The sequence below is a fragment of the Eulemur rufifrons genome, chromosome 28 (assembly GCF_041146395.1).
Source record: "Eulemur rufifrons isolate Redbay chromosome 28, OSU_ERuf_1, whole genome shotgun sequence".
Lineage (NCBI taxonomy): Eukaryota > Metazoa > Chordata > Mammalia > Primates > Lemuridae > Eulemur > Eulemur rufifrons.
The window spans coordinates 50,160,240-50,180,792 of record NC_091010.1 but is presented as its reverse complement, the minus strand read 5'-3'; the positions used below and the strand labels follow the sequence as shown (position 1 = coordinate 50,180,792).

At 34.6% G+C, this 20,553-nt stretch overlaps 1 protein-coding gene across 2 annotated transcripts in view; it reads right to left on the bottom strand.

Annotated features, from left to right (window-relative positions):
- Positions 1 to 20,553, bottom strand: part of SLK (STE20 like kinase) — a 58,582-nt gene that overhangs the window by 22,744 nt on the left and 15,285 nt on the right. For both annotated transcript variants that reach the window (XM_069460058.1, XM_069460059.1), the window contains exons 2-11: positions 16,350 to 16,514; positions 14,987 to 15,035; positions 14,486 to 14,635; positions 9,312 to 9,384; positions 8,840 to 9,034; positions 8,219 to 8,300; positions 6,598 to 6,726; positions 4,912 to 6,279; positions 1,357 to 1,487; positions 1,022 to 1,145 (exon numbers count right to left, since the gene is read on the bottom strand). In XM_069460058.1, the coding sequence (XP_069316159.1) occupies positions 1,022 to 1,145; positions 1,357 to 1,487; positions 4,912 to 6,279; positions 6,598 to 6,726; positions 8,219 to 8,300; positions 8,840 to 9,034; positions 9,312 to 9,384; positions 14,486 to 14,635; positions 14,987 to 15,035; positions 16,350 to 16,514 (2,466 nt within the window). The remainder of the gene's footprint in view (positions 1 to 1,021; positions 1,146 to 1,356; positions 1,488 to 4,911; positions 6,280 to 6,597; positions 6,727 to 8,218; positions 8,301 to 8,839; positions 9,035 to 9,311; positions 9,385 to 14,485; positions 14,636 to 14,986; positions 15,036 to 16,349; positions 16,515 to 20,553) is intronic.

The window sequence follows — 20,553 nt, the reverse complement described above, 5'->3', positions numbered from 1 at the left end:
CAGATTTACTCTTCCTCATTAAGGTTATTAAAATACACATCCTATTCCATTGGAACAAATCTTTTGGAATTATAAATCTACTTTGTCAACAAGACTCCTATTTATGTAATACTCAAGTAACATTGCAATTCTAGATATAGGTATACTTAAATATTAGTAAAGGAGGCTTTTTTAAAAATTGAAAAGCAAAACATTTTAGAAAATATCTGATGGGGGAGACAGTTTTTATAAGGTTGTGAAAAACAGAATATAAGCACTATAAAAATACTCAATGAGAACAAAAGTTCATTTTCTTAGGAATTCTCAGTTATAATCCAACACATGTAATCAACAACGTCACACTTCACACAAAACAATCTTTATCACTTAGAATTATAAGACAGCAAAAGGACTATATTCAAAACATGAATACTTCTAACATTCCAAATGATCTTTTTTCTAACCTAATGTTAAGGCAGATATTCAACATAAATTACTGACATTTTCTATCACATTACTAATTCCTTCCCCAAATTTGGACACAAGGTAAAAACTGAAGGACTGAGTGACAATTACCCTTGACTAGTCAGCACTGTTTGTTCTAACAGCAGTGAATAGGGATTTGGAGGCTTAACTGTGGTGCCAGAAAAGAAAGTATATTTTTAAAAAGCCCTTGAGAAGTCCCCCTACTCAGCCAGGTTTGAAGACAACTGCTCTAGACTGGCTTAAAATCTTGGATTCTAATTCCGAAAGATTAAATTGGAGCACTGAAAAATTATCCAGCAATAGGCATATTTAAGAACTTTCTAAGCCATCTATTGGCTTCATGATTTTAAGTTTTCATGATTTGGATGGACAATCCTTACAAGAAAAGAACCACCCACACAAAAAAAAGGCATCCAAAACACCAAAAAGATAAAGGCCAAAATACATCATAAAGCCAGAGAAATCTAACCATCAGAGAACAAGTTCTAAAACCCGCTAGTGTGATTTTTCACTAAATTTCATTAACACAAAATAGTACAAAAATCTAAGACTTTACCATCATTTCCTGCTCAAAGCGCCGGAAGATTTGTTCTCGTTGTTGCTGCAGTTTACTATTAAGCTGTTGTTGGGCTCGTTGCTCTTCTTTTTGAAGAAATCTTAATTCCCGAAGTTCCTGACGTCTGATAAAATTTAGTAGTAATGACAGAGAAAGTAAAAATTACATCTTTGAAGTAACACTTTTAAAAAAAAAAGCTTAAATTTTTTTTTTTCAAAGGGAAGAGCGGCAAAAGAATAATCCAAAATCAGCCACGAATTTACCCTTGTTTCTCTAGTCTTCAGAGACTGAAAAGAAGTTAGAAACTAGTTTTAATTAGTTGTTTCTCTACTCACCTAAGAAACCTCAATTCTTCAGTTTTGGAATCACTATCTGTAACTATCTTTGACGTTGTTACACTCACTTCTACACCATCAACAATAAATTTGCGTGTTTTCTTCAATGTTTTCTTTTGTCTTCTTGTTTCCTGAGTGAGATTTTATTTTAGTTAGGCTTTGTAGAAGCAATACTGAAGGTAGAGAACATTTTCTTCTTTAAAAAACAAAAACAACTGAACAGCAATGAAGACTATAAGTATGAATAAACAACAGTAAAGATTCATCTGTGGAACCAATTATATCACCTTAAACCTTATCTGACTTACACATGACTTTACAGATGAAATCAAATTTTTTAAAAGTGAAATTATGCATTTTGGTGATGTACATGTATAATTTTATGACATCACATCATAATTAGGCAAAAGTGATAATGAGCAATTCACATAAATAGCTAATTAGTATAACTTTTACATGTTAACCATTTTTTCTTCCAACTTTTCACGTTGTAGGTTCTCAGATATCTCGCTTTTTAACTGACAAAACACTTAAAAATGAATTCTGGGGCTCATCCCTTCGATCAATGAAGTCTGGTCGTGGCTAGGAATCTACTTTTTGAAAAAGCTCTCAGGTAATTTTTTTTTTTCAGGTAATTTTTTAAACACTGCCAATACTGGGAATAAAAATCTATTTAATCATTAACAATAATATCAACAGCCCTCCTCCATCTCAGGAACAGAGATGAATGTGTGATCTTAGAGTTAGTACAAAGACAGCACCTCTACTGCACCCAAAAAGTACCAGATCTGGCCAGGCGCAGTGGCTCATGCCTGTAATCCTAGCTCTTCGGGAGGCTGAGGGGGGAGGATCCCTTGAAGCCATGAGTTCAAGACCAGCCTGAGGAACATAAGGGAGACTCCATTTCTACATAAAATAGAAAAATTAGCTGGGCATGGTGGCATGCACCTATAGTCCCAGAAGCTTGGGAGGCTAAGGCAGGAGGATCACTTGAGTGCAGGAGTTGGAGGTTGCAGTAAGCTATGATGGCACCACTGTACTTCAGCCTAAGTGACAGAGCAAGACCCTGACTCAAAAAAAGTACCAGATCTGCCTGCTAGCTATTGCCTAAAATTCTTTATCAAGATTAAAGTCTTAATTCCTCAACTCGTATCCAAAAACTTTTAAATGCAAACAAATAATAGAAGATAATAGAAGGATAACACTCCTAATACATTTTGGTAAAGAGAGTAAGTGTTGAGAGAAGCAAGCAGGTAATTACTTGGTTGTTTTTTTTGTTTTGTTTTTTTGTTTTTTGTTTTGAGACAGGTCTTGCTCTGTCACCCAAGCTGGAGTACAGTGGCACATTACAGCTCACTGTAACTCTGAACTCTTGGGCTGAGGGGATCTTCCCATCTCAGCCTCGGGAGTGGTTCAAACTACAGGTGCATGCCATCACATCTGGCTAATTATTATTATTTTTTTTTTAGAGATGGTGTCTCGCTATGTTGCCAAGGCTGGTCTTGGAACTCCTGGCCTCAAGGGATCCTCCCACCTCAGCCTCCCAAAGGCCTGGAATTATAGTTGTGAGCCACTGCATCTGGCCAATTACTTGCTTTTGATACTGGGGAAAGGGTTAGAAAGCAGAGGAAGCAAAAGTGGAATTACTAAACTCAAAATGTATTAGAATTGTAAACAGTTTGTCTTTGGCACCTTCCAATCACCTTTCTACAACCACTCTTCTTACTGTTCTAGTCTCCAAGTTTCCAGTATCCTCATGGTCCTCTTCCTAACCCCTGGACTATGGTACCATATCTAGGTTTCCTCTAAAATCTAAAACGGGCATGCTCTAAAAAGTACATCTATCTCCCCTTAACCTCCAAGCTTCACATTTCTTCAGCTCCTACTAAAGTTCCACAATTAATATTTTAATTTATACATAAGTATTTGCATTTTTAAAGATGCTGAATAAGTCAGTGAATGAATTTTAGATTGGCAGAACTTCAGTCAGTTTTACCAATCTAAATTGGTAGAACTAACTAAAAAATCTAAATTGGTAGAACTGACTAAAGAAAATTCAGGGAACATAGGTAATAATTTGGGGCAGACAGGCAAGCTGATCAGACATGTCCTGGGGTCCTGTCTCTAAGTCAGTTTTCCTAGGTTGTTTCTGCTTTTCTGTCTTCTGTTCTGCTACTTAACAACCAAAGATCTCTAAGAAGTATTTTCCAAAGGGTAGTACATGGCTCACCTGCACTAGAATTCCATGGGATCTTTTGTTACAAATACTAATTCCTGGGACTTATCTCAGACTTCTACAAGCTCCCACCAGTAACTCCTAAGCAAACGAAGATTTGAGAATTATGCTCTAAAAGCTCCAGGTGTACTAGGTTCTAGTGTTTGGTTTTGTTTGTTTTCCCCATGATGGTTCTCATGGCAGTAGCAATACCTGTGACTTTATGGTTCAGTGATAAATCTAGGATTGTTTACACCCTAAGCATGCTTAAAAATAGACCGTTCTTTCAATTTCTCAATTTTTTCATATATTATTGATTCTTGCTAAAGTCACATCCAGATACATGTGATAAAAATACCTAAATCATAACCAAGCAACTATATTGTACTGTTTATCTATATTCAGTTTGCAAAAATAGGTAGGTCCGGCCGGGCGCGGTGGCTCACACCTGTAATCCTAGCACTCTGGGAGGCGGAAGCGGGTGGATTGTTTGAGCTCAGGAGTTAGAGACCAGCCTGAGCAAGACCCCATCTCTACAAAAAAAAAAAAAAATAGAAAGAAATTATCTGGACAACTAAAACTATGTAGAAAAAATTAGCCGGGCATGGTGGCGCATGCCTGTAGTCCCAGCTACTCGGCAGGCTGAGGCAGGAAGATTGCTTGAGCCTAGGAGTTTGAGGTTGCTGTGAGCTAGGCTGACACCACAGCACTCTAGCCGGGGCAACAGAGTGAGACTCTGTCTCAAAAAAAAAAAAAATTAAAAAAAAAAAAAAAAAATAGGTAGGTCCTACCAAAAAATTTAAAGATTACATCCAGAATCTCTCTCCTTAGTTCTTTTCAATTGATTACCTTCATAAGCCATAAGTATTTATAGGGTTAATATTATTATACAGTGATTTAGTGCTGTTTTATTTTTATTTTTTTTTTTTTTGAGACAGAGTCTCACTTTGTTGCCCAGGCTAGAGTGAGTGCCGTGGCGTCAGCCTAGCTCACAGCAACCTCAAACTCCTGAGCTCAAGGGATCCTCCTGTCTCAGCCTCCCGAGTAGCTGGGACTACAGGCATGCACCACCATGCCCGGCTAATTTTTTCTATATATATTTTTAGCTGTCCATATAATTTCTTTCTATTTTTAGTAGAGATGGGGTCTCGCTCTTGCTCAGGCTGGTCTCGAACTCCTGAGCTCAAACGATCCGCCCACCTCGGCCTCCCAGAGTGCTAGGATTACAGGCGTGAGCCACCGCGCCCGGCCTGTTTTATTTTTAAGACATCAATTTCACATAAACTCTGAATTGCCAAAATGACAAAGAAAATCCCAAACAAGAACCTGTGTACACTTACTTGTAAAGATATTGATCCACTGTCTTTAGTTTTACTGAGGAAGCTAGAGATGGACAAATTCAAGTCAATGCTGCTGTTATCAGCAGTAGAACCAGTGCCTGAATCGGCATCATTTTCCTTTTGATTCTCAGATTCTGGAAGCAGCACGGTTTCAGTTTTTGACAAAGCACCGATTTCTCCTTTATTTTCTGCATCTCCAGAGTTGATATTAATACTGGGTATTAGAACAGGCTGAGGTTCACTGGGCTGTGAAACTGCAGTAACCTGAGGTTCTGTTTTAATTGGCACTTCACATGGCATTTCTTTTTTCTCTGTATCTATCTGAGTAGTGGCTTTATGAGCATCCTGAGTTTCACCTCCTAAAGCCTTTTGATCAGCATCAATTACTACATTTCCGACCTCTATTTTTTCTGTGCTACTTGACTCAGTAATTTCTTCAAACTCATTTGTCCCTAGTTCTTCATTGGTCTCCAATATGTTCTCTGAACTGTTTATTAATTGTTCCTTATTTTTACCTTCTACAGATTTTTGATCTATCTCATTAGTTTCAACTATTTCTTTAATAGAAACTTCCTTAGTACCACCAGCCTCAGGACCCTCCTCAGGCTTGCTTATTAATTTCTGGTCTACTTCAATCACTTCTTCCCCATCATTACTCCGAGTATCCTCAGCACTGTTTTCAACAACCTTCTGAACATCTGCCTCGTTTATTTCTACCACATTACTCGTATCGTTGATCACATCTTTTTGAGTTTTGTCATCTCTTCCCAATTTCTCTTGGCTGTCTTCCTTTTTAAGCCCAACTTCACTATCAATTGTCTGAATATCTCCCTCTTTTTCTCCAGTCTCTTGAGTAACTGAATCTATTGTTTGAGTAACAGTATCTTTAATTTCTTCAGATGTTATAAGCCTATTTTCAAATGTCTGTTTCTCTTCCTGATCCCTTTCTTCCTCAGATTTTAGATTATCTTCAATGTTTGTTTCTAAAGTTATCCCTGCATTATTCTCTTTTCCTTCACTGACTGAATTAGTGTTCACAGTTTCTTGGTCTTCTGTATCAGGTAGATTTTCAGACTCAGGTCCCTTCTCTCTCCCATTCTCTTTGATTACTGTTGTTCTATTATGGAGTTCAGCCATAGCTTCTAAATGAGCATCGTCAACAAGTTCATTAATTCTATCCATGGCCTTTTCAGGTTCATCAGTGGTAGGTTTTTCAATAAGAACTTTGTTGTTGAATTTATCTTCAGAAGTATTACGTTCTGTCTTTTCTGAGACAGATTCCAAAATACAAGCATTCTGTGAAAGTTTATCTTCTTCAGAGCTGGCAATACTAAGGTCAGAGGAGGCACGCTTATCTGAAGGTATTGGCTAGAAAAGATTTTACATATTTTAGTATTAAAAAATGATCTCAAGATGGTGACTAAAACAATGTTTACATATATGTGATGATTTAATATCTTTATTCAATAAATGTTTAAGTTGTAAAAATAATTTAAAGAATTGACAATTCTTCACATAATAAATATAACAAAAATACGTAACAAGGAGCAACATTGCTACTAATATTCATCTCTAAAATTAAAGGTTTTGTACTACCACCCATCAATCCTTAGATACAGGTACAACCACATCTCAAAACCTAACTGTAAAAATTAATTAAATGAAATTTCCTTTCTAAATACCAACCAGAGAATTTTCTGCTTCCTCATCATCATCTTCCTCTTTACCATCTTCAACTTCTTCTGTTACTTCAGCCTTTGCCTCTGCAATCAATTCTCGGATTGGTTTGTTGGAACCAACAGTAACAAAGGGATGCTGTTGATCATTAAAAAGAGCACGCTCAATTACAACTAAAATACCTGCTTATAAACTAAGTTTCAAACACACAAAACACACATTTTTATGTGGTAAAAATACAAACATATGGACCAAAAAAAAGACAAACAATCTCAGGTAATGTTACACCTGAGAAGGGAGAGAGAAGAGGGTGAGCAAAAGTGGGGATGACCTTCAACTGGGTCTGTATATTTTTTTTATGAATCTGAAGCAAATCTGTCAAAATGTTAAGAATTCTTACATCTGGATAGTAGGCCCATGTACTTTTCTGTATGCTTAAAAATTTCATAATTTAAAATTTAAAGCAAGTTTCAAGTCAGTACATTATTAGTTCTTAAAAAGTAACAATAATCTATATAAATCCTATCAAAGCCTCAATATTCCAAAACCTAAAGAGGTCTGTTAAAAGTATCTACAAACACCTGTGTTTTTGGCATGATTCTGATATTCTTGAGACTAAGAAGACATTTTATTCATCTCTGCATGAAGAGACCTTCAAATGTGGAGGCAGCAAAATAATACTATAAAACATGGGCCTGGCACAGTGGCTCACACCTATAATCCCAGCACTTTGTGAGGCCAAGGTGGGAGGATCATTTGAGGCCAGGAGCCCAAGTAGACTGAGCAACATAGCAAGACCCCATCCCTATAAAAAATACAAAATTAGCCAAGCATGGTGGCACGAGCCTATAGTCCTGGCTACTCTGGAAACTGAGGCAGAAGGATTATTTGAGCCCAGGAGTTTGAGGTTGTGGTGAGCTATGATGATGCCACTGCCCACCAGCCCAGGCAATAGAGTGAGACTCTGTCTCAAACAGAAAGTGTGTTCCAAAGATTATACTTGTTGCATATAACAAGGCAATTTTTCCTGCTTTTTTCCCCAGATAAACAAGTCAACCTAAAAAACTATAATGCAGGAGTTACACAATAACTCAACCTAACGGGAATTGCCTCAAGATTTGTCATTCTGTTTGTCTATCTGTAATATTAATTATTTGACAAATTTTTATTTAATATATGAACAGATCCTATTATAAACCAAAGTTAAATTTATCTAATAACTTTAATGCCACTTTTTAAAAGTCAACATTTACTGAACACTTACCCTCACTGTAAGAAATATAAAAAATATATATAAAAATTAGCTCATGGCCCCTGCACCCAAGGTGCTTGCTTTCTAGTAATGAGAGAGACGTAATGGAAATAACTAACAAAATGAAAAGAACATAATTAAACTGAATCAAAAAAGCACAGGAAGAATGACTTATAGGCCGAATGCCTATCAGTAACAGCAGCACTTATGTTTGTAAAGCAAATATTAACTACCACCATTTTGACTTTCCATAGGAAAACTCAACTGGAAAGAGAGCACACTGCATGAATCTGAAATTGCATTCTTCTTAAAGAGATGTTAAAATAATTATTAATATATGTTTTGCTATTGTCATACTATTTAATAGTTATATCCTACCTGCAGTAGCTGAGATGTATTCCACCTAGCATCCACATTCTTTTCCAAGCATTTCTTTAGAAAGTCCTTAAAATTTGAAGACCTTCAAAATAAAATTTTAACAATGACATTCTATTTTACTTTCTTATTAATCAAATCAAACAAAACTCCTTGAGCAATTATGCTTAAGTTTCATTATGTATATAATAGTATTAATTTAACATAAAACTAGTTGATACTATGAAGATTTTATAAAACTTATTCATCATGTTAGACATATATATAAGTAGGTACATAGTCACTGAGATATAGCCATATATTCACAAGTATGCCAAAATCACAAAATCCTTCTATTTAATAAATTCCACAAATATAACTCAATTACATATATGTCTCACTTTCTCACAGTACAGAAAATATCTTTTTCATATAGAACTCAAATCATTCATATTTTCAGGTATACGAGAACAGTTATTTAATAGTTAAATAATTTTTATGGTCCTTAAGAGAAATATACCAAAAATCGGTTTTCTAATTCATACAGACTTTGTACCATATGCCCAACTGTAAGTATCTTTGGAAAATTATGAGAATAAAACATCAAATTTTGCTTCTTAATAAGCTATATTTAGAATATTTTACCATTTTGATGGCTGTGCTAATGTAGGGGGCTCAGATTTTGCTATTTTTAGCAGCACTCGCATTGGATTTAATTCATGATGAGGTGGTTCTATCTCAGCCATTTCTATTAAAGTGATACCCAGGGACCAAACATCAGCTTTGTAGTCATAGGGTCTGTCCTTGGATGTTTCACACATGACTACTTCAGGAGCCATCCTATGAAGACAGAGAATTAAAAGTTAAGATGTTTAAGAATTGTGATTGCAAGCCACGTAGGGGTGGCCACATGTGGCCTTCCAGATCCCCCTCGACCGAATCCAAACTTCACAGAACAAATCCCCTTTTTAAAAGGATCTGTTCTGTAAAATGTGTATTCAGTCAAAAGGCTGCACTCAAGGATCAAGAAGACCACATGTGCCCCCCCAAGACCGCAGGTTCCCCACCCCCCTACTGACATGACTAATACTGTAAATTCATAAAACCAAATACATACCAATATGGTGTGCCAATAAAGGAATCTCTTCTTTGAATTGTCCTCGTGTTTTTAGCTGATACTCCAAAATCCGCTTCAAATAATCATATAAAAGCATTAATGACAGCTTTTAAGCATTGTTCATTGTATTCAATAGGTGAAAAAGCGTTTCAAGTCTTTAATAAGGCCACTCTTATTAAAAGGTAAGTAAAACAAAAAGAGAAATAAGTTCTCTGCCATCCTAATCTTGACTGCCCTCTTTCTACCACCTCCCCCAAAGAAAAGATCCCATCATTAATACACTTAATACCACCATCTTTATACATCTTCAGATGCCAAATTCTTCAGAATTGAAAACAAAAAATAATAACTTTAACACGGACCAGTTTATCCACTTCAAAACAAATAACAACTAGTGTTACATGATTGTAGTTAAATTAATAGACACAAACATTTTTCTCTATAGTGTGAAAAAAAAACTATACCAAAGCATGCTTTGTGACAGCATATGTCTTGCTAACTTCCTCATAAAATCATATTACAAAGAAAAAATGTTTTCTGATTTAAATTATAAAGAATAGTAACATTATAGCTTTATCAGTTGTTAACCCCATCTTTTCAGCTTGGAGCTCAACCATTAATAGCAACATAAAATTGCGACTGCTGCATAACTGACATCATGCCACATATACGTAAATTTTTTAAGTTTCACATTTGACACTACAATTCTCAAAAGTGAATAAATACCAAAAATCTAGTATTTGATGCTCATGCCTAGCACACAGTATACAATCAATAAATGGTAGCTACTATTATACATCATGTTCACAATTCTAACTTTTGTGATATTTTGTTGTAGAACTCTTAAAAACTCATGAAATTCTGCCATAATCATTTGTGTTTACTATATGGTTCTTGAGAATAGTTCTATACATTTGTGCTGCAGAAATGAAAGGTTCTCTGTATTTGTGAATTAATAAAATGGAAATTACAACTGTTTTAAATGTCAACTCAATATTATTTGAGAAGTCCTAAGTCTTCAATATTTATTTTTTTAAAGGTATACATTGTTTTACACAAATGTATGTCCCTACATTCAAATAAAAATTTAATATATTTATAGAAAAATATGCCCCCAAAATGGATCAAAACTATAAAATCCTATTTCAAAATGAGTTACAAGATTTTAAAAAACGATGAAAGATATAAAAGAGCAACATAAGCCAGAATTAATCGTAGAAAAACTCAGAGAGGTGATAGAATGTAAGAAAAAATTAAGAAAAAAAATTTCTTTAGAAACAAAGACTAAACTAGGAGAAATACAAGAACAAATAAACAACAAATTCACATCTATTACCACTTCACACCCAATAGTATGGCTGTTATCAATAAAATAAATAAATAACAAGTGTTGACAAGGATGTGGAGAAACTGGAACCCTTGTGCATTGCTGGTAGGAATGTAAAATGATGCAGGTGCTATAGAAAAGAGTATGGCAGTTCCTCAAAAAATTAAACATGGAATCATCATAGGATCCAGCAATTCCACTTCTGGGTGCATACCCCAAAAAATTGAAAGCAGGGACTAGAACAGATATTTGTACACCAATGTTCATAGCAGTATTATTCACAATAGCCAAAAGGTGAAAGCAATTCAAGTGCCATTAATGGATGAATGGATAAACAAAATGTGGTACATAAATACAAAGAAATATTATTCAACGTTAAAAAGGAAGGACAATCTGACACATGCTACAACATGGATAAAACTTAAAGACATTATGTTAAGTGAAATAAGCCAATCACAAAAGGAAAAACATTGTATGATTTCACTTATATGAGGTACCTACAGTAGTTAAAATCATAGAAACTATAAGTAGAATGGTGGTTGCCAGGGGCTGGGGGAAGTGGAACATGGAGAGTTAGTGTTTAACGGGTATGGAGTTTCAGTTTTACAAGATGAAAAGAGATACAGAGATGGACAGTGGTGATGGTTGCACAGTAACATGAAATGTACTTAATGCCACAGAACTGTACACTTAATGATCAAAATGGTAAATTTTTTATGTATATTTTACCACAATAAAAAAAGGAACATAAAAATCTTGACAAAAAGTTATAAATATTGATAATAGGCAAATATCCAACAAACACGTAATCAAAGTCCCTAAAGAAGAAAGTCAAGGGAACACAACAAATATTCAGATTTATAATAGCAGAAAACCTTCCTGGAAAAAAAAAAGATTTGAATATTGTTAACAGCACAATATTTATTAGAAGAGACTAATCAAACTATTGCTCCTTAAAGAAAAAAAAATTCTTTAGCATCTAAGCAAAAAGAGCACGTGACTTATAAAAGGAAAGAAAATCAGATTATCATCAAACTTTTCAAAAGCAACATTTTATGACAGAAGAAAACAGAGTAACACAGTTCATATATTCAAGGAAAGAAATGTGAGCCAAGGATTTTCTATCCAGTGAAGCTGATCTTCAAATACAAAGGATACAACTGTTATCATTACATAAGAACACAGAGACCCCTTCCCAGAGGAATCTACAAAAAAATGAGCTTCGGACAACCAACATGACCAGAGATATCAACATAAAGTGTGGTAGTAAGCACTAAATATAGAAACAAGGGTTAAAATGAATATTAGGGGGTATCCTAAATCTATTACCAATACCTCTGAGTATAAGAATTGTCAATACGGAAGAAAGGAGATAAAGATGTATGCCCCTAATTATGTGTGCCATAACATAAAGAAAAGAAAGGGATGGGGGAGGACCTGTTATATTAAGAGAGATTTAAAAGAAAAATCAAGTTTTATATATGGGTAAGATTAAACTCTAACATCTAAAGATGAACACTGGGTGAGAGAACCATAAAGAAATACAAGGAAGTAATTACTATAAAAGTCAGGACAAAGTGTGGAGAAGGGAGGGACAGTGATTGAGATGGGCACACAGAAGAGCTTCTGGGGTACCTGACAAAGTTCTATTTCTCGATCTAGGTGGTGATTACAAAGCTATTGTCCACAAGGCAACAAAGTCACTAAGCTATACAATTTTTGTGTGGTTTTCTATACCTGTATTTATTTCACAATAAAAAGGCTAAAATTTAGTGCATCACCAGTTTAGATGTCATGACAAACATATTAGGTCATTAAATATGAAATGTCCAATTTTGAATCAAAAGTTTAGTTTACTGTATCTCAAACCAGAAGCAGTACAATTAATCAAAGCATGTGCCCAAACTATCCACACAGTTTTGCCATCTTAATGGTAGATATTTATGCCAGCAGCAAAGAACCCTGGAGAGTGAGTGGCGATGAAATCACGAAAGGTCTTTTCCACAGCTTGCTGAGAATTGAGTACTTTTCCTTGCAAGAAGTGGTCCAAAGCCTGGAAGAAGTGGTAGTCAGTTGGTGCAAAGTCTGGTGGATACTGTGAATGACAGAGAGTTTCCAAGTCCAGATTCTGTAGTTGAGTAGCATTGTTTTTTGCAACATGTGGTCTTGGAAGAGGATTGGCCCATCTCTATTGACCAATCTTAGCTGCTTAATCGCAAGCATCCTCATCATTTTGCCAACTGGTTGCAGTAGACATCTGCTGTAATCGATCGACCAGGCTTCATGAATAGTGGATAATACCAGCGCTGGACCACCAAACAGACACCATTAGCATTTTTGATGAATATTCGGTTTTGGACTGTGTTTCGGCACTTCATGTTTATCCAACCATTGTGCTGAACACTTGCGATTGTCAAAAAGAATCCATTTTTCATCACACATTACAATATGGTATAGAAATGGTTCACCTTTATGTCGTGACAACAAAGAAAGGCAAGTTTCAAGATAATTTCTCTTCTGATGCTCCTTTACTTCATGCGGTACCCACGTATCCAGCTTCTTTACCTTGCCTATTTGTTTCAAATAGTCCAACAGTGTTGGAACAGTAATTTCAAACCGCTATTCATGAGTAGGTTGAGATGGATTCACTTCCATTATAGCTTTTACCTCATCATTATCTACCTTGGTCTCAGGTCACCCACGTGGCTGATTTTCAAGATTAAAACCACCAGAATAGAACTTCTCAAACCATCGATGTACTATGCATTCATTAGCCACATCCTTCCCAAACACTTCATTGATATTTCAAGCTGTCTGTGCTGCATTGGTTCCAAGACAGAACTCATATTCGAAAATAACACAACTTTTTGACTTATCCATGGTTTCATAAAATTTGCTCTAAAAAAAATTTGAAAGATAATCACAAGCCAAAATGTGCGTTTGAAAGAATGAAGATGCATCTTCACAATAAAAAAAAAAAAGCATAAAAGTGAAATGTCACTGCTATCAACTGTCAAACTTAGTACTTAAGGAAATCGGACATTCCATACTTAATAACCTAATAAAATGAAATAGCTATAATCATTGGTATCAACATGGCCTTTATATTTTGTCCTTTTAATATCCTTCTAAAATAGACAAATTCAGACTTCATCTCCAGATTTTTTTTTTAAATTCATACTTGGGTATACGTAAACAGGGTGATACCTTCCATTTGTATGTACGTATATATATCAATGAATTTCCAATCTAATTTTATATTGAATTATTTTTATGAAGTTAATCATTTACTCCATCAGTGTAAAAAGCAAAATTTAAGATTCTAGTCCTTATGCTTATTTTAGGAATTCTTTTCTAAACTAAGTTTACTTTGTTAGTTTAGCCAACGTACCATATCAGTATAAAACTAAACAGAAAGTAGAGTAAAAAACTAAAATAAAGTATACAACTAAACAGAAAGAAACCCCACTAGACATGATTTGGGAAATAAAGATAAAACTGAATTAGTTTTACATATTATATTCTACATGTTAAATATTTACAAGTCTATATACAAAAATTTAAGGAAAAATTTTTAATTTTTAATCAGCCTTTAAAAAGTTTGCGTTTTTGAAAATAAAAATGCATCTCTTCTTACTTTGTTTTTAAAGTATCTTTAGATTAGTTGCCAATCCTTAGGATTTCTAGATAAATGAATATTTATCCAAGAAAAAGTGTTTAAAAAAATAACATGGCATTAACTCTCCATGTTTCACATATTTGAGCAGTAATGAAACAATCAGTCACATTCATATGGGGGAAATCTCAGAGCACAAATTCAAATGTTTTATTTATGTGAATAACTTACCCAATTTAATATCTCCATCTAAAGTAAAAAGAATGTTGCCAGCCTTTAGATCTCTGTGGATGATTTTATTATCATGTAAGTAGTTCAATGCCTCTAAAGTCTGTTTGCAAACTACTTGTATTTGGGACTCAGTTAATGGTCTCTCAAGTTCTATAAAAAGAAAGTAAACAAATCTGCATTTTTATAAAGTGAAAACATATTAGCATGCCATATACCTTTTTGTATATACCATCACTGTCAAAGATCATATACAGTGAAATTATTTTGAAAGAACTAAATATCTACAAAGATTACTTTCCTTACATATTATACTTAACAATTCATTTTAGAATTTTATTACAACTAACCAAGAATATAAAAATATAATTAACTTGATTTCTTAATTTATTGAACTTCACTCAATAATTATATATGTTCGAGTATATACTCATATATGTATGTCTGAAAGTCTTCATTTTTATTAAGTATCATTTAAGCTATAAAGAACAAAAAGGTATTTACCAAGCATCACAGCATCTACTGCTCCACCTGCACAAAATTCAATAAGGATCTGCATGCAAAAAAAAAACAAAAAAACAAAAAAACAAAACGTGTTTACAACTACATTGAATTTCAGTATTTTTCTTCGATTTAGCAAAAAAGATAAAGAAATAGCTATCAAATAATCTAGGTTATGGAAACAATATTATACTAAACGTGAGATTTTCTTTGTCAAAAGATTTACAAGTTTTAAACGACATGCACTTGAGAAAGCACAAAGAGAACCCACTGTGGAAGTATGTGCATTTTTTTAATGACCATGTGTAGAGTTCCTGCTTCTCTAAAATGACCAGGTAGAGAATTTTTATTCAGCACAGTATTATATATCCATTTTTGTCACCACTGAGATATGGTATTACTTGCATTTTTAAGGTAACTATTGTGACTTAAGTGACCAAATATATTTGTTTTTTTAACATTATTAATGGGATTAAAAAATAGACCTTTTGATTTCCAGTCAGGTATTCTTTATACTACTTACTCTTCTCTCTTAACACTTTCCTTCAAAACTGAAAATCCATTTTTTTTTTTTATTTTTGAGACAGAGTCTCACTCTGTCGCCAGAGCTAGAGTGCAGTTTGGTCATCATAGCTCACTGCAACCTCAAACTCCTGAGCTCAAGTGATCCTCTCACCTCAACTTCCCAGAGTACTAGGATCACAGATGTGAGCCACCATGTCAAGCCTGAAACTCCATTTTAAAAAGCCCTCTGGATTAAACTAGTGTTAGAACAGAGCAAGTGACTAACTGGTTATTATAATGAATATAAACATTTACTTTCTATATCTATTTGTGCCTAATTTTTCTAGAAATAAACAAAATTTATACATATACCCTTAGCCATTACAGTATGCACTAAAGTTGAGCCTGCTAATATATGGGATAAATATTTAACATTTCTACTATTTTATAGTTGATTACATGATTTAAACAAAGTTTAAGATAAAAAATTATAAACAATTTCTAGGAAAACAAAGAAACTTTAAAAAAAAAAAACCTTTAAATGCTTAAATTTAAATTATAAACAAGGACATCTAATTTCATATTTTAGGAAACTTAATATTCTTAACCAAGTTTCTCCACCTGGATCCAATGTCAGACAATCATGATGAAACTGTACAATCTGAAACATAAATCTGAACATCTGTTGAAGCTGAGGATAATATTGTTGGTATGACTTGCTCATCAACAAATCAACTCTCACTCAAGTAACATAAGTAACTAAATAGAAGAGGTAAGACATAAAATAGGCTTTCAAAACTCATGAACCTCTTTACGACAAACTCATTTTGGCTACTCCTATAGATTAATAGAAAATACCTACCCAAAGATTATTCTCATAATAGAAGGCATCTAGAAGCTTGACTATATTTGGGTGATCACAAGATGCTAATATATCAATCTCAACCATGTAGTCTTCAAGTTCTTCTTCAGATTTGGTGTCAATCACCTTTGCAGCAGCTAAAACACTGGTCTCTTTATTCTGGGCCTAAAAATTGAAAGGATCAGAAGTATCACATTTAAAGTGCATACTTTTCAAAAATTTATTATTATTTTAATAGATTTTATTTTTTAGATTGGTTTTAGGTTCACAGGAAAATTGAGCAGAAAGAACAGAGAGTTCCCTTATACACCCTGCCCCGACATATGTATAACCTTCCCCACTATTAACATTCTGCCCCAGAGTGGGACATTTGTTACAATTGATGAAACTACATTAACACATCATTAGTACCCCAAGTCCATAGTTTATGTTAGGGTTCACTCTTGGTGTTGTATATCTATGGGTTTCAACAAATGTATGACATGTACCCACATTACATTAATAACAACATACAGAAAAGTTCACCACTCTAAAAATCCTATATGCTCAACCTCCTCACCCCTCCCTTCCCCTAATCCCTGGAAACTACTGATCTTTTTACTTCCTCCATAGTCTTGTTTTTTCCAGAATGTCGGGTAGTTCAAATCATAGAGTATATACACCATTCAGATTAGCTTGCTTAGTAATATGCATTTAAGATTCCTCAATGTCTTCATGGCTTAATAGCTCTTTCTTTTTAGCACTGAATAATATTCCATTGTTTGGATGTATCACAGTTTATCCGTTCACCTACTAAAGGACATGTTCATTGTTTTCAAGTTCTGGCAATTATGAATAAAGCTGTGATAAACATGCATGTGCAGGTTTCTGTGGAGACTTAAGTTTTCAACACATTTAGGTAAATACCAAGGAACACAATGGCTAAACAGTATGGTAACAGTATGTTTAGTTTCGTAAGAAACTGCCAAACTGTCTTTCAAAATGGCTGTACCATTATGCATACCCATCAACAATGAACAAAATTCCTGCTGTTTTACATCCTCACCAGCATTTGGTGTTGCCATTGTGGATTTTCACCAGTCTAACAGGTGTGCAGTGGTACCTGAATCTTGTTTTAAATTTGTAATTCCCTAATGACATATGATGTTATCTTTTCACATGATTATTTGCCATCTGTATATCTTTGGTGAGTGTCTGTTCAAATCTTTTGCCCATTTTTTAATTGAGCTGTTTTTTTCCTAATTGTTGAGTTTTAAGAGTTCTTTGTATATTTTGAATAACATTCCCTTATCAGATGTGTGTTCCGCAAATATGTTCCCCTAGTCTGTGGTTGTCTTCTCATTCTCTTGACATACTATTTTTTAAAGATGGCCTAAAAACATAAATATTAATTAATCCATACTATACACTGTGCTAAATACTTTATATGCACAGAGGACTGGGCATGGTGCCTAGCACTTTGGAAGGCTGCAGCGAGAGGACCTACTGAGGCCAGGAATTTGAGACCTGCTTGAGCAACATAGCGAGATCCTGTCTCTACAAAAATAAAAAATTAGCCGAGCATGAAGGCACACATCTGTATTCCTAGCTAATGTGGATGCTAAAGCAGGAGGATCATGTGAGCCTAGGCATTTGAGGTAGCAGTGAGCTAGGATGACACCACTGCACTGTAGCCCAGGCAACAGAATGAGACACTGTCTCAATAAAACAATAAAATAAATAAAATAAAATAAAATAAAATATGCTAGCGTTTCAAATCACGGGCTGTGGTGGATCAGACTGCTAGAGTTCAAATTCTAGTTTTGCCACTTTAGCTGTGTTACTTGGGGCAATTTACAAAATCCCTGTTTTAGCTTCTTCATCAGTAAAACTTAACGTCCAACTCACAAGTGTGTGAAAGTTAATATATATCTGCCAAGTGAAAAAATTATGTATAAACATTTACTACAATATCTGGCACATATATATTAATGGTAAGGATTCAAAAATGTTAGCTGTAAATACTATTATTATTTAATCCTCACAACAACCCCATGATATATTATTATCACTGAAGGAGGATATAAATACACTTGGAGAAAAGGCCTCCCAGGTCATGTAGCTAGTAAGAGGCAGAAATAGGACTTAAATTCAGGTCTATTTCCAAAGTCCTTTCTGTACCTTAATCATGACCCATGAAAGATGGCAGAATATGCCACCTCGAATATGCCACATTGACATGAGGATTACCTCGAGCTAAAGGCACTTCAAAAACAGCAGATGCAAGATAGGCATTCTAATCTACCTTTTCTTCCTGAAAATAGGAGATAAAAAGTCTCACGTGAAAGATGACCTCTTTGTGCCAGGAGAAAAGAAACACTCCTCGATGGGGTGTAAAAACCTAGAGAACTGTGTACAAACAGACCTTGTTAAAATAATTCTTATCTTCCTGTAGCCTCCCCACATAACTTACCTACTTTTCCACAATTGCCTCTCTTTGTTCCACCTGGTACAAAAGTATGTAGGTTTTCCATGTCTTTGGGGCCTTATTTCCTTATCAGGGCTCCCATGTCACATATAACTGATACTGAATTTGTATGCTTTTCTCCTGCTAAACTATGTCAATTTAATTCTCAGGCTCAGCATGGACCCTAAGAGGGTAGAGGTAAAGTGTTGCCTACACCCTTTCCAGTCTCCCCATATTTCTCTCTCTTTGGTCATTTTTCCTTGTTCTTAGTATTAAATACTTTGACTTTTCCATTTTCTTTCTTTGATTGAATAACTTCTCACCTCCATTTATTACAAATGAAAGATTTTCCAAATATGTAGAAGCCAAGATCATGTTTTTAAAAGGAATCAGATCTTAAAAGCCTAATTAAGTTGTTTTTATAAGATATTTCAATATTATATATATTATCACCACTTCAGCAAAACTGCACCTATTACCTTAAAAACTAAACTTTTAAAAGCTAATAATAATTGTTTCAATAAATAAATGTCCAAATCCCATTTTTTTTTATTTTAGAGACAGAGTCTCACTATGTTGCCCAGGCTGGTCTTGAACTCCTGGGCTCAAGCAATCCTCCTACCTTAGCCTCCTGAATAACTGGGACTACAGGCACATGCCACTACACCCAGACAAATCCCACTTATAAGAATTTATCAGAGGGAGATAATTTTATAAAATAAAACTTGTACATACACAAAAATATTCATCAAAGCACTGTTTGCAATAAGGAAAAACTAAATCAGCCTAAATGTCCATTAACAGGAACCTGCTTAAATCATGTAGTACAGTCTACAATGGAAAATAATACAGCCACTAAAATTAATTGACTAATCAATTAATATTTCTTAAGATGGAATGATAGTCACAACACATCAATGACTAGGAAAAATAGCAACTTACAAAAAAGCATGAATGGTATGTAATTTTATAAAAACTACACATCAATTTTCACATATGGATAGCTACATAACAAATATCTGAGAAGAAGCCATCAGTGAGGATGTTGAAGTTTCAGGCACTTTTCACGTTCTCTATATTTTTCATAAAATTTAAATTTTTTAAGTGGACATGTATTATTTTATAGAAGCAACATAGTGCTAAAAAATCAGTATATAGGAGATTTTTTAGAGACCTATTATCTAATCTTGCAGATGATGAAAAATATAAACAAAACAGGTATTAGCTTAAGTATGGAAATTTTCCTAAATAGATTATTGCTAAGTTTTACTTCCTTTGGAAAAACTAGAGATAATAAGTAATACTAATGCTTAGGGCTCAGATAACATGTTCCAGATTTAAAAAATAACTTTATACTGGTCAACCCTACCACTCCAGAAGGATATTCTAATCTACCATATTCTATCAAATCTAGGAGACCATTTTATCAAATCCAGAATGCCTGTTAAGAGGCATCATTATATTATATTCCACTAAGAAACAAAAACTGCTAATTAAACTACGACAACGCAGGCCGGGCGCAGTGGCTCACGCCTGTAATCCTAGCACTCTGGGAGGCCGAGGCGGGTGGATCGCTCGAGGTCAGGAGTTCGAGACCAGCCTGAGCAAGAGTGAGACCCCGTCTCTACTAAAAATAGAAAGAAATTATCTGGCCAACTAAAATATATATATACAAAAAATTAGCCGGGCATGGTGGCGCATGCCTGTAGTCCCAGCTACTCGGGAGGCTGAGGCAGTAGGATCGCTTAAGCCCAGGAG